Source organism: Terrapene carolina, unplaced genomic scaffold, assembly GCF_002925995.2.
Source record: "Terrapene carolina triunguis isolate 2854851 unplaced genomic scaffold, T_m_triunguis-2.0 Scaffold68, whole genome shotgun sequence".
Lineage (NCBI taxonomy): Eukaryota > Metazoa > Chordata > Testudines > Emydidae > Terrapene > Terrapene triunguis.
Window position 1 is genome coordinate 60,712,386 of NW_020664419.1, and position 14,508 is coordinate 60,726,893.

At 42.6% G+C, this 14,508-nt stretch overlaps 1 protein-coding gene across 1 annotated transcript in view; it reads left to right on the plus strand.

Moving 5' to 3' along the window:
• Positions 1-3,451: 3,451 nt before the first annotated feature.
• The window catches only part of LGR5 (leucine rich repeat containing G protein-coupled receptor 5), a 134,578-nt gene continuing 123,521 nt past the window's right edge, over positions 3,452-14,508 (plus strand). The window contains exon 1 of the mRNA XM_026648802.1: positions 3,452-3,886. Within this exon, the coding sequence (XP_026504587.1) occupies positions 3,669-3,886 (218 nt within the window). The 5' untranslated portion in view covers positions 3,452-3,668. The remainder of the gene's footprint in view (positions 3,887-14,508) is intronic.

The following is a 14,508-nucleotide window of genomic DNA, read 5'->3' on the forward strand; positions in this document are numbered from 1 at the left end:
GCCACCCTTATTTCTGCGCTGCTTCTGGCGGGGCGCTGCCTTCAGAGCTGGGCACCTGGCCAACAGCCGTCGCTCTCCAGCCGCCCAGCTCTGAAGGCAACGCAGAAGTAACCTTGTGACTCCCCTACAACTCTCTTTTGGGTCAGGACCCCCAATTTAAGAAACGCTGGTCTCCCCCGTGAAATCTGTATAGTATAGGGTAAAAAGCACACAAAAGACCAGATTTCATAGCCATGAATTTGGTAGGGCCTTACTCATGCATTATTTCAAATGAGAAATTTTGTTTTTCTTTCTTCCTTATGGGGAAACAAGGGACTTTACATATAAGAAATACTAAAACAAAATAACTGTAATGGTCTGATTGAAATTCAGTCATACAGAGTGCTCCCGTCCCACCACATCCTGCTTTTAATGAGTTTTTTAAAACAGTCTTCTCTTAAAAGTTCATGTTTATATTAGGTATAATTCAATAAAGGTATGTTTTATTTTTTAATATTTCAAAGTCATGTATTAGCTGAACAAAAGTATTCATGCAAAATAAATAATACCTAAATTAAATATATAGTTAAACCTTTCTCTACTCCTCCTAATTAATTAAACTAAGTTTATCTGAAGGAAGTATCAGCGTAATACTGATTATATTGTCAACATGAAATGAGCAGGGTAAACAATGGACTCTACCTTTTAGAACAAATTATATAAGTCTATAATAGCCCACCAAGTTGTGTAAATATGATTTCACTATTCTTATGAAAAAATATTTACTTATTAACTAAAGTTATTCTGGCATCTTTTGGCAACTTATATTAAACATTCTAGTGGCATGCAATGCATGTTTTTGAAGTGGCCATTTTGACACAGATGAAAGTAAAGTATTCAGATATCTGTTATTTAACAAGCCCACAAGCATGAACCTATTCAATGGTATTCAGTGAGAGATTACTCTGAAATCACATAATTCAGAAACAAAGGTATTGATCCTGCACAGGGGTAAGCAGTACTCAAAGCGGTCAGATAGGGAAACTGCTCTCTAGGGCAGGTGCCAAGGTGTCTCAGTAGTTGCACAGAGTAAACACTGTATCCTGCACAGTTTTTCTCCCCATCCATTCATGCCTTACGTGTCCCTTGTACTTCCAGACATTGTTATCATGAGCACATGAAAGGGTGTTTGCGGAGGAGAGTCTCTCTGTGCTCTGGTGGATATGGATTTACACGACAGGAAAGTAGATGCTATTTTTATTTATTTTAAATAAAAGCATTTCTGCTCCAGTGTAAGGCCACCTATGCAGCTCATATTACATCAAATGATGGTGCAGAGGTGGGGAACAATAATTACAAACTAGATATATCCATTTATATGCTATCTTCCTGGACTTCTCATTAGGCCATTATTTTGGACTATTCTCTATATTCATCAGGCCCATAACCCTTTCATGAATGCTCTCCAATACCCAGGTAGTCTGATCTACCAGTTAGTCACAAACAGCACAATCCTACTCCATTGGAGTGAATGCAAATTTTGCTACTGACTTCAGTGGGGACAGGAGTAGGACTTGGATTAGTAAATTGGTAACCAGACACAAATCTGGGGCTCATGACTGGTGCAAATGCATTATGATGCATGAGGGATGAACTTCATCATCTGTCTTACAGGTTGCCTGTACGCCTCCCACAGCCAAAATCCATCTTTTGTTCCATCTAAGGTGCAGAAAAAGGCTGGGGATTGCTACCATGGGCAAGGTTCTCCTTGTTCATGACAGGAATCCCTGACCATCCATCAAAATTTAGGATTGGCCCCATAAAACTGAAAATGTAATTTTGAATTGCTTTATGCTGATAGATATGGCCTAAGGACCCATTTACTACCTAAACTCATGTCTAATTGAGTTTGAGAAATAAAAGTCTCTAAAGATCTATTAAGATGAACAGAAATTTAGGAACAGATTCACAGCTGGTATAAATTGGCACCACCTCACTGAAGTCAATGGAACTACACCAATTTGCACCAGCTGCAAATCCAATCCATATTAATGTAGGTAGAGATTTCCAAAGGCACAAATGGGAGTCACGCACCCAGCTCTCATAGAAAGACAATAGAAGTTTGCCCCTAATTTCCTTTTAGCTTTTGAAATGTATTTTTATATTGCTCTAACCCTAAATAAATAAAATAAATTCTGTATAGCTGTGAGATCAGTACAAAATCACTATGCATATCATGTTAGAGCTGGTTTTTCAAAATGTGAAAGCAGCAAATGTTACAGGAATGTTCTACTCTTGTAAAGAATGAGCTTTGGTGTTGCATTTTACTGGAGTAAAGGTGATGCTGGTTTACAGGCTGATGCAACAAGCTTTCCTGTCCTATAACAACTGGAAAATGGACACCCCTCAAAGCCTGTAGCCACTCAAATTAATCAGATACTAAAGTGCCCTAGCCAACTGCCTGTTCTGTCTGTAAGTATAGTGTTACTTCAGCTGGTCTGATCAGGTCAGACATGCCACTAAACTGTCCCCCAGTATGAGAAATGTCTTTCATTTCAAGCCCAATATGTGCCACATTTCTACCCAGCCCAGACACTATATCATTTTTATGTTTGAAAATTACTTATCTCTGCAGTGCTAACCCATGAAGCAGAGGTATAATGGTATCAGTCAATAATAATAATACATACAGGCTGCTTTTCTCCTAAGGACACAACTTGTCCCCAATTTTGTAGGATTGTCTGACTTCTGACCAGGAGGGTCCCATGTGCTGCCAGAAGCTGGAGGTGGCATTTGACTTGAAAACATTTCAGAGGCCAGTCAAACTGTCCTCAAATGTGCTTTTTATTACAAGGCCAACTACATGTGAAATTAAACTTCCCAAGAAGCCTCCCTTGTGTGATCTCATCTAAATACTGGATAAAACCTTAGGGTAAAAACTTCAAAGGAGCCAAAACGGCTTAGTCACTTTGGGAACATGGTCTCCCAATGCTACCTCTTTGCTCTCAGTCAGTGCCTTCCAGCTGAGGCTGGGGGAGCTCGCTGCACGGACGGCACATGGCACCCAGGAGGAACCTGGCGGCACTGCCTGGGTTGCAAGCAGCTCCCTGCCCTACTCCGTTTTCTCGCCTTTGGGCTGAGCCGGCAGGGCCTGCCCCGCACCCCTTGGCGCTCCAAGCCCCAGCCCGCCTCCGCCGCCTCTCCCCAGGGCTGGCCCTGCTCTGTGCACCGCCCGCCGCGCTCCACAGGCAGCACGCGCGGCAGGTAGAGGCCAAGAACGCCCCTCTCCCGATCTCCCCCCTCCCGCTCCTGGAACTCCCAGAGGCGCTGGCAGGACCCAGGAGCGCGGCCGCGGGCAAAGCTTGGGCGGCGTCAGTGGGCGCGCGGGGCAGGCTGCGGCTCTTTAAAACAGCGTGTAAACTGAGATGTTGCTCCAGAGCGCAGCGCGCCGGCGGCAGCTCGGGCTCCCGCTCCGGCTCCAGCAGCTCGCGCTCCAGGCCAGGCTCCGGCTGCAAGAGCAGCAGCAGCTCCCCGCGCTAGGGCGGGCAGCTTCCTTGCAGCATCAGCAGCTGGGGCTGCGGCAGCTTCTTTCCCAGTCTCCGGCTGAGCCGGGGTGTGTGTGTGTGTGAAAACAGCGCCCTACAGGACAGCGGTGCAGAGCCCAGCGGCTACCAGCGCCCGCTGGCACCATGGACACCTCCTGCCCGGCCAGCGCGCTGCTCCTGCTCTGCTTCCTCGGGCTGCCTGGGGCTAGCAGCGGGGGCTCGGCGAGCCCCGCCGGGAGGCGGCAGAGGGGCTGCCCGGCCCTGTGCCAGTGTGAACAGGACGGGATGCTCCTCAGGGCGGACTGCTCCGACCGGGGGCTCACAGCGGTGCCCACCAACCTCAGCCTCTTCACCTCCTACCTGTAAGTGGCCGCCCCCCCTTATGGGGCCGCGGGGAGTGGGGGGTGGGGACCGGCAGCTGGGGCTAGGCCCCTGGCTGCAAGGGTGGGGAGCGAGGCACCAGCAGGGAGTTGCCTGCGAGGTGGGCGCTCAGCCTCGCGGAGGCCGATCGTGCACCTGGGGACACTGCCGAGAGCGGGCTCTGCTCCAGCTGCGCCGAAAGGAGAGCGCTGTGGAAGCCCAGATGTGCTGCTCTCCCTGCGCTAACCCGAGATGACAGCCGCCTCCATAGGAAATGCGCCCGATCACTATCTTGCTCAAGGGCTGAATAGTTTGAATCCATTTCCACATCCATCACTTCAGTAAGTTCCTAATCGCCTTTTAATCAAGAAATTGGTTATAAAGCGTTTAGAGACGTCGGTCTGCCCTAGCGTTACCCAAACCAGACGGGCTGATATACTTACAGGATTACTATATGATGGCCATTTATTGGGTAATTAAAAGTGAGGCAATAGCAAAACCTGGATTAGAGCTACACGTACGTTATCTTTACCTTTGCTTGCCGGGACAAGGCTTTGAACTGCTGCCGATTTAATCTTTAACTGATCTGTCTAGGGGTTTGAAAGTTAATAGAATAAAGAAGAGAGAGCGGGTAAAATGCAGCGCTAACATTCAAATACAGCGCTGCTGCTTTTTGTTATTCAGAACAAGTAACTCCATCACCCAGAACATGCGGAGAAAACAGTAGTTTAAACGTGTTCCCGATCAAACTAGCCCCGTGCTGAAACAGGTGGTTGGAAGTACAAGAGCTGTTCATATGTCAGATAATTGTTACTTTATGTCAGACCCTCTAGCCCTGGTCTTTCTTATGACAGAGATACTTGCGTGATTTGAACATTTCAGCTGAGTCTCTATTGAATTGCTTGCAGTTTAATCAAAGACTGTGCACTTTCTGTTGTGTGTTGAGTTGTGTTGGGCTTGAGAATAGGAGTTGGTACCAGGAAAAATTCTGAAAGAAAAAAAAACTGATTTATTTATTTATTTATTTATTTTTGGTCACTGATTTGCTTGTCTTGGTTTTTGTTTTGAAACTACTAGTACAAGGCACTAATTTTACTAACACTATAAATTGTCTTAATTTCTGATTATGTACACTTTTGCAGATGAGTCCAAGTTCTCTGCATCTAGATACAGTATATCTGATGCTGAATGTGTTTATCCATGCTTTTTTTCCTGTTGACATACTTGTTGCAACAGTTATCATAAAGATGCTTTGATGGGATTACCAATCCAAATTTCAAGTGGGGGAAAAAACCCATTCTGAATTCATTTTCCCCTTCACCTATGGTCGTGAAACTTGGTAACACAAAAAAGGTAGAGCTGCTGTGTGAATAATAAACTCTAAGTACTAAACATATATTGAGAAGGAGATAAATTGAATGAAAATAGCTTTGATAAAAGAAACAAAATTGTTTATTTGACAAGAAGAATATGCATATTAAATGTATGTTGTTCAGAGCTCTGGCTATAATTTAAATTTGGTGATCTATTCTCAAGTAATGGTAAAACAGATTTTGTTCAATTATTGTGTTTCCTAAATTTAACTTGACAGGAATACACAAGTTTTTAAAATTGCTCTGACATTGAAATAATTAGAAAATGTGAATATTACTATTTTCTACCAGCTGAGGCTTACTAGCCTATTAGAGTGTTGCTCACTACATCAGTTAAGTTGCCTCATATTAAGATTCTTATTTATTAAGATCATTACTTATTATTATTTCATTTTAGTTTATTATACTACTTAGAGTACGTTTAGACTTTTCAGAGTGAATTGCCATATTTTAAGAAACAAGGATAGTTGTTAATGAATTATAGTTTATACTCTGTAATAAAACAGAACTTTTCACATACACAATAAAATATTGAATAAGGGTATAGTCTTGAAGCCAAATGGGAATTTTGCCATTGACTTCAAAAGGAGCAGGCTGGGGCTCGAAGTATAAGAGAGAAACCGCTTTTGATGCTTACTGTGTGCTTTGAAGAGTCATAATTGGAGTAACTATTCTGAATGTAGTAAAGACAGAAATAAAATACTTAACTTGATGGGATGAATGCTAAAACTGGAAAGTGTCCCATTTCTTGAGGGCCTGTTTCTTAACTAATTTGTGAAAAAGGAAAGTATAGCTGAGCATGATGATGATAATGCTGGTACTGTGGACTGCTGCTGTTTAAAAGAAATATCCTTCTACTGATCTGTTTCTTGAAGAATGGTGCTACTCCTTATGCAATTTTGGCCCTCTAAAATTCCTCATGTTTACAGAAAGGGTCTCAAGATTTTTTTCATGAATTCACTGTTATTTAATGGAATACATCCTGAAGGGTAGAAAATCCACTGCAGGAAAGGAGGAATTTTAAAGGACCAAGACAATCCATATGCATTATTCCAGTTGTCCTGTAGAAAGTCATTAATGAGAATGTTTGTTTAAAAAGTGTGACACTATTCCTTATCATTTGTTCAGGACTATCATCATTTGATTGATAAAACATTGTCTAATTATGCAATGGAGTACCTCCGGCCCTGTGTAAACAAAGAACTGTCATGTCTCATTTTCTTTAGGTGGATAAGCAATGACAAATTTTAAAACGTGTATTTGCTACAAAAGTGTTTTTCATTTGGTAGTTGCCAGCCAGATTTTATGTTTCATAGTTCTTTTGCTGAAAAACAGAGATGTTTACTCTCACTAATTACAATAATTCTTCTCCCAAAACAGGCTGAGTGCTTGAGTCCAAACCCTTACACTAACTCCCCCTCCTATGAAACCTGTATTATTATTAGACCCTTTCCTGTACCTATTTGACCTGGTAATAGACATAATCAGGAGTACTATCTACTGTAAGTTTTTATTTTGTCATATTTCCACCCTCTCATATCTTATCTGAATAGTTTGCCTGATGGAGAAAAGAGATAGTGGCTTCCTGATGAGAATCAGAAAATGGAAATTAAAAATTGACAGAAAAAGGTTGTTCAGGTATCCTGAGCTTTGTATTTTGAGATACAGGAGATGAGTTAGTTTATTATGATCTATTGTAGTGACTGTGCTATGGTGCTATTGCTGTATAGCTAATGAAGTCTACGGAAGGACCCAGCTACAGAATTCAGCATTTCCCACTTACCATAGCAGTTCTCCCCTCCCTTATAAAAAGAATTCTTGTTGTTGTTCAAAGTTGTATATTTGCTATCACATGCTATTTGATTTTTTTTAAGTTCAATTTATATTCTTCTTACTTAAGCCCACATAATCTGCTAAATGCATGTACACAATTCCTATTGACGTTAATGTGAATTCCATGTGTTGATAGAGGGCAGCATAGGGACTTGAGTTGCAAGTTAAGAATACAGTATGTCACTTTCTTATCAATGTACTACAGCGAACACTAAGGTCAGCATCTGTAAGTCCTTCACACGTGGAACTCCCATTAAGCCTCATTCCAATACTGTGAGCTAGTGAAGTATTATCCTGAATTTTTACAATGAAAAGGAAAACCGAGGCAGAAAATGATTTGTCCAACGTCACGGTGAAAGTTTGTGAAAGAGCTAGGAAGTGAAGCCAGAACTCCTGATTCCCAGTTCTATGTTTCAATCGTGCAACCACCCATCATCTCCAAAATAACTGATATTCTAAAAAATAAAATCTGGCCAACTTCAAAGTTTAAGAATTGTTTTATTAACACGCTAACTGAAGAGCTGCTTTTTAAACTTATGTGATGCAATTTTAAATTATAAGAAGTTAGATTACCAAGAACATCTATCTCCACTGTGGAGATAGATTAAATTATTACAAATAGCAATTCTACCCAACCAGCACAAATCCTGCATTTCTTGCACACCTAAACTGTCAATTAATTCAGTGGAGAGGTCTGAGTGCAAGAGAAATGCAGGCCCAGGCCTTTTACTGTTTTCATAATTTTGTATTTTAGATATAGATAGTATGATAATTTGTTTGTTTTGTTCCTTTATGATTTGCTTCATAAATTCATTTATGTTAAGTTTTATTTGCATAAATAAAGATTTAAATTGAGTAAATTATAAATTTGTTTAGGCATATGTCAATTAGAAGTTTGATTTGCATAGTGTTTCACAGAAGTGCCGTCTGATGTTAAGGCAAACTAGTTTTGAAATTAAGAAGATAAAATTTATTTGTGCTGGTAAAATATATGAAAAACAGATCACAAAATCTTTTCAATGGTTACAACATATTCTCATTTAAACAAATTCTGATCTCCTTCTTTCTTTTTCCACAACAATATATTCAATATGTGCTATTAAGCACATGGAAAATTTTCAAGGACTGAATTAGAATATTTGAAAGTTAAAGATTTCACTATTTTTAAAAAGTAGTAGAATTATGTTCCCAGAAACAAAGTGAACTGCTGAGACATTTACAAGAAAAGAGCTACGGTAATATTTATTACAAGAATACACAAAACCTAAAAACCCCTCCTCCCACTACAATCTTTGAATAAGCTTGCACATTTTTCTGTTTATCTTTTCCCCACCCTATGATACAAACTCAGTCCTGTGTGCCTCATGGTCTGAGATAAACTGAAATCACTTCCAGGATATCAAGGAGATCAAATAGCAGAGTAGTGTCTCAGGCAAGAGCAAGCCTTTATAAGTCTTCTTGCAACCTCCAGATCAATTGACAATGTGCAGGTGTGGCATGGCTAGTAAAATACCTGCCTTATCTTCAGGAAATACTTGTTTACAGATTTCAAACATTCTAAACAATTCTTGCTGTCCTCTAGCTGAAATAAAATAAATGGCTACTATATGATTTAAACTGATAATTGGCAAGTTGGCCCAGAAAGGTGGCTAGTATAATTTCACTGTTTCAATAGACTGAGGACCAGATTCTGGAGTTACTCTGGATTTACAGCAGTGAAATCAGGATTAGAATCTAGCCCTAAATACCTACTCTGAAAAGAAAATTGTTCAAATTCTTTTCCCCTATGTAAATTTTGCTCATGACATTTATATGTACATATATAAATTAGAAGTGTGTACAAATTGGAATATTTCACAATGTATTTTAAATCACAAATGTTTTATATGTCTTGATAGGAATATTTTTAGTTTTAAAATATAAACAGGTAGATCATAATTGCATTCTTCATGTTTACAGAAGGATGAGTATGAAAATCAATAAAATACAAATTAAAGCTTCTTTTAAAAAGTGACTGACTGTCATTCTTACTGACTGGGAACACAGTATTAAAGAATGAGTCTTTACACTGCTTTCTATAGAGCCTTGTGCTATTCAGAGGGGGAAAAAGGCACACACACACACACACACACACACACACACACACACACACACAACCTCCCTTCTTTGTAGTGTAAGGAAATTATACATAAATTGACAGGAAAAAGGAAACTCTCTTTAAGCTGCTAGAATATAAGGAGCTGGCAGGGTGAAGGCACCTTCAGTTTAGTTTGGTATCTGAAGTGCAGAGGACAATTGGCCTGGCAGAGGGAGCCCAACTCCAGCTGAGAACGCGTGCACTGGGCTGACCTTCCTAGTCAGCATGCCAACTAAGATTATACTTTCTTCAAGTGTTTCCTCGTTAACCCAGTCTTTTCTCCAATGTCATTTGTCTTTCAAATGCTTAAAACCGCTACCCAATTTTGCAGCTAAAATGCTTTCTTTTTTTACTTGTCTATTCGCCAAAAAGAATTCTTCATTCACATGCACTGCTTTCTGAATTCTTTATAGATCATTTACATACAATTTAAGGTTGGTTGTTTCCTTCCAGTGGGTCAGATTCTTCTCAGTTACATTATTGCAAATATGGAGTTGCTCCTTTGGCTCTGACTAACGTAACCAGAATTTGGTGCAATGTTTTTGGCATATCAAATTGATTAATCATAGTCTTCAGCTATAGAAGAAATACTCTAGCTCCTTCAGAACAAAGGGACATCTTCAAAACATTCTTATCCCCTCTTAGAGGATTAACATCTCACTGGACAAAGCCTTACATTACATGTTCTGTCCAGTTTACATACAAGGCAGGAGTAAGCTCTGTGCAATTCCACTAAGCAGGCAGTAGGAGGATAAGGCCCGTAGGGTTTAGAACAGAAAGAAATGCCCCCTTTGTGAAAGGGGCCTAACATTATTTATTTATGAATCGGGATGATAACCACAGACAAGACACCTATCCTAGTCTCTGTTTTTCCTTGACAATTATTTTTAAACTCAACCAAAGAAAGACAAACCAACAGCAACTTCCACATACACCTCTACCCCGATATAACACGAATTCGGATATAACGTGGTAAAGCAGTGCTCCAGGGGGGGCAGGGCTGCGCACTCTGGTGGATCAAAGCAAGTTTGATATAACGTGGGTTCACCTATAACGTGGTAAGATTTTGTGGCTCCCGAGGACAGCGTTATATCGGGGTAGAGGTATATGTGACAGTAGCTAATTAGCTCTCCCAGCAAAGAAAAAAAATAAGGAAAAATACCCCACGTTCCCTAAATACCACCCTTAAGCAACACCTCCCTTCCCGAAAGCCCAATAAAAAGAAGGGCAACAAACCTGGACGATTTTGGACCAGAGAGCGAGTTCCAAAGCAATGGGGCTCTCATAGAGAATGCCCTGCCACAACCTCCTTTCCTTTTATATTAAGAAAGTGTCAGCTTGAGCACATCCACTGATTGTAGCAGTGACCGTCTGGCACAGAGAGAGGGGCAATCTCTCAAACAGTCAGGTCCCAGGCCAGCTAGAGCTTTGTAGGTCAAAACTAACACCTGGAACTCCACCCAGAGATGAACAGGCAGCCAATACAGATCAAAGTATTGGTATAATATGCACACAGTTAGATACCCATTTAAGAAGTGACTTGCCACCTTCTGCATCAGCTTCCAAATGAATTTAAGAAGAAGCCCCTGATATAGTATGTTGTGGTAATCTATTCGTGAGATGACAAAGGCAAATATCACAGCACTGTGATCCTTATTGAAAATTTTTCTTTCCAATCTCCTGGCTACACACCACTTGAAAATAAAAAGGTCATACTGAAAGCTAGTAGTCTCACCGCTCTTAAATTGCAACTCTGAGTAACAAATGCCGGGCAAACACTCTGTATCAGTGGGTGAGTATAATTGCCTCCAAATCTCCCTATTGCTTACCCCCACCCTCCTTCTCTCTCTCTCTCTCTCTCTCTCTCTCGCCCTCCTCCCATGTTTGCCTGGGAGGACCATTCTTAGTTCTGCTGTAAGCTGTTAAACAAGAGATCCTTTCTTGGCCTGATGACCCCTCTGAAATCCCACCTGGCTGATTGTCAGAGAGGAACATTGGCACTGGCACTGGACTGGAGGAGAAAGCAGTAAGGGGACACTGAGCATCTGTAGCACCTCTCTGAATGTCACCCCTAGGGCCTGGCTTCCACTTACATCCATTATAAAGCCACCTCAGAAGGGAACCTTCTTCGTCAGGATTTGTATAACTTCTGCAAGCAAGTGGGCAATGAAATGGTTCCGCATTATGGAGGAATCAGGGTCTAAACTTTGGCCCCTACTATTTAATCCCTTAACAAGTATTGGAGCAGTCTGAGGCCTGGTCCACACTACCCCCCCACTTCGGACTAAGGTACGCAAATTCAGCTACGTTAATAATGTAGCTGAATTCGAAGTACCTTAGTCCGAACTTACCGCGGGTCCAGACGCGGCAGGCAGGCTCCCCCGTCGATGCCGCGTACTCCTCTCGCCGAGCTGGAGTACCGGCGTCAACGGCGAGCACTTCCGGGATCGATTTATCGCGTCTAGACTAGACGCGATAAATCGATCCCAGAAGATCGATTGCCTGCCGCCGAACCAGGAAGTAAGTGTAGACGTACCCTGAGACACCACCTGTCTCTGCTCCCTTTGTGCTATTCAGGCACTGCAAAGGAGTTTGAAACCATCCGCACGTAGCCAGTGGATTTAGAATCAGCATAGCTAGCTCTTACACCTCTCTCCCTGCAGCCCCTGGCGCAGGGAGCATTTCAGGAGCGGGAGGGGCATGGAGATAGGCCAGAAGTATCACCCAGCAGGACCTGAGTGGCAGCACCTCACAACCCGCTGATTGGCCAATACCTGTCCTTAAACCAGGAAGCCATAGAAGGGACTCTGTCTGAGCAATAACCTGGCCTGCCTTCCTCTGCTTCAGATCCTACTTGTGAGAGATCCTAGACTCTGGCTTCTGACCCTAGTTTATCCTTGACTTTGCTATTCAATTGCTGTCTGTAACCTGGTGCACAACCCTCATCTCCTGGTAATCTGACTGACACCTGACTCTCAGTTCACTCTCTGGCCTGCCTTAGACTCGGCCTGACTCCCAACTCCTGCTCTGACCACTAGGTCTGACCACCTTCGTCCTGGTTGTGACACCACACCCCTAGTGCATCGTAGAGGCACCTATTGCACTGGCGCGGAAACAGTTGCAGTAGAAGGAGGATTTGGGAGCAGACTAATGGAGGGGTGCAGATCCCGTGGCTGGAAATGCCTTTGTAGGGGGCACTGAGGGATGTGGCCTCAGTTCCAGCATTAAGACCAAGGAATTTGTGAATTCTGACCCCTGGAGAGTTCCCTACATACAGCCCAATTACTCTGAATTTCACCTAGAATAAGCATATGTGGTTACACAAAGGTCAACAGAGAAATCAAAAGTGTGTTATGGGGAGAGAAAAGACATGTGGCTTGGAAGCAGGACTACCTGGTGCTGTACTGGAGTAAACTGGCTTGCAGTGGGGCAGCTTACCCTAGCTTCAAATTCTAAGGGTAAGCAGTGGTGCAAATCATAGTTTACATTAGTGCTGTGTGTCTACAGTAGGTGGTGTTGGCAATCAGTTATGCTGGTGTAGCCTCAACTGTAACATCAGTATAGCTCCCTTGGTGGCTGGTAGGCCCCAGTGTAGACAAGGCCTGCATTTTGTGGAAGAGGAAGAGTGGACATTTGCAGTATTGCTCTTAGTTGTTTATAAATGAGGCAGGAAGGACTATGAAAAGGGAAATTTTGATCAATACACAGGGCTCAAATTGTGTCATTTTAGGCCTAGCCCTGAATAGAGGCTAATGCAAAACCACATCACCCCAAGAATAGTATGTGAAGGGATTGTGAGCACCTCAGGGTGCATGGCCTTACCTCATCCCTGCTCTTTTTGGGGTAACGTGCATCTCTGAATGCAAGGATTTCTGTTGTCTCTGGCCAGTGCACGGGATGTACTTGCACCCTCCATCCTGTGCACAAGCCAGAGGAAAAACTGTACCCTAACTGAATAAATTCTTGAAGAAACATAAAACATTTCTGGTAAAGAACAACAGGGGCAAGTGTAGTAATTTTTAGAACAAGATTAAAACTTGTCTGAATTCAAAAGTTGAGTAAAGAATCTTTAATTGTCTAGAGAACGCTAATATGAGGACTAAGTGTGTGTTAAAATTTTGTAACTGGAAATATTTCATGGATTATTTGGATGGAATATTTTAAATCTTTAGAGGGAGTGGAGAAAAAAGACGACATATCTAAGGGCTTGTCTACAGTACCACGCAGGGTCGATCTAAGATACGCAACTTCAGCTACGTGAATAGCGTAGCTGAAGTCGACGTACTTAGATCTACTTACCGCGGTGTCTTCACTGTGGAAGTCAACAGCTGATATTCTCCCGTCAACTCTGGTACTCCACCAGAACGAGAAGAGCAAGCAGAGTTGACAGGAGAGTGCTCAGCAGTCATGAAAATCGACCCCTGCTGGATTGATCGCTGCCTGCCGATCCGGCGGGTAGTGTAGACAAGCCCTTAGAAATATAAAGCTGAAAGGGACCTTGAGAAGTCAAGTCCAGTCCTCTGCACTGTGGCAGGACAAAATAAACCTAGGTGATCCCTGATATGTATTTGTCGAGCCTGTTCTTAAAAACCTCCAGTGATGGGGATACCACAACCTCCCTTGGAAGCCAGTTCCAGTGCTTAACTACCTTTATAGTTAGAAAGTTTTACCTAATATCTAACCTAAATTTCCCTTGCTGCAGATTGAACCCATTACTTCTTGTCCTACCTTCAGTGGACATGGAGAACAATTGATCACCATCCTCTTTATAACAGCCCTTACTTAACACAGTGGCTCTCAAACTTTTGTACTGATGACCCCTTTCACATAGCAAGCCTCTAAGTGCAACCCCCCCTTATAAATTAAAAACACTTTTAAATATATTTAACCAGGGCCGGCTCCAGGCACCAGCTTGGCAAGCAGGTGCTTGGGGCGGCCACTCCGGAGAGGGGCGGCAGGTCCAGCTATTCGGCGGCAATTCAGCGGATGGTCCCTCACTCCGGCTCGGAGCGAAGGACCTCCCGCCGAAGTGCCGGCGCAGATCGTGATCACGGCTTTTTTTTTTTTTTTTTGGCTGCTTGGGGCGGCCAAAACCCTGGAGCCGGCCCTGTATTTAACACCATTATAAATGCTGGAGGCAAAGCGGGATTTGTGGTGGAGGTTGACAGCTCACGACCCCCCCCGTAATAACCTCATGACCCCCTGAGGGGTCCCAACCCCCAGTTTGAGAACCCGTGCCTTAACATATCTGAAGACATATCAGGTAACCCCCTCAGTCTTC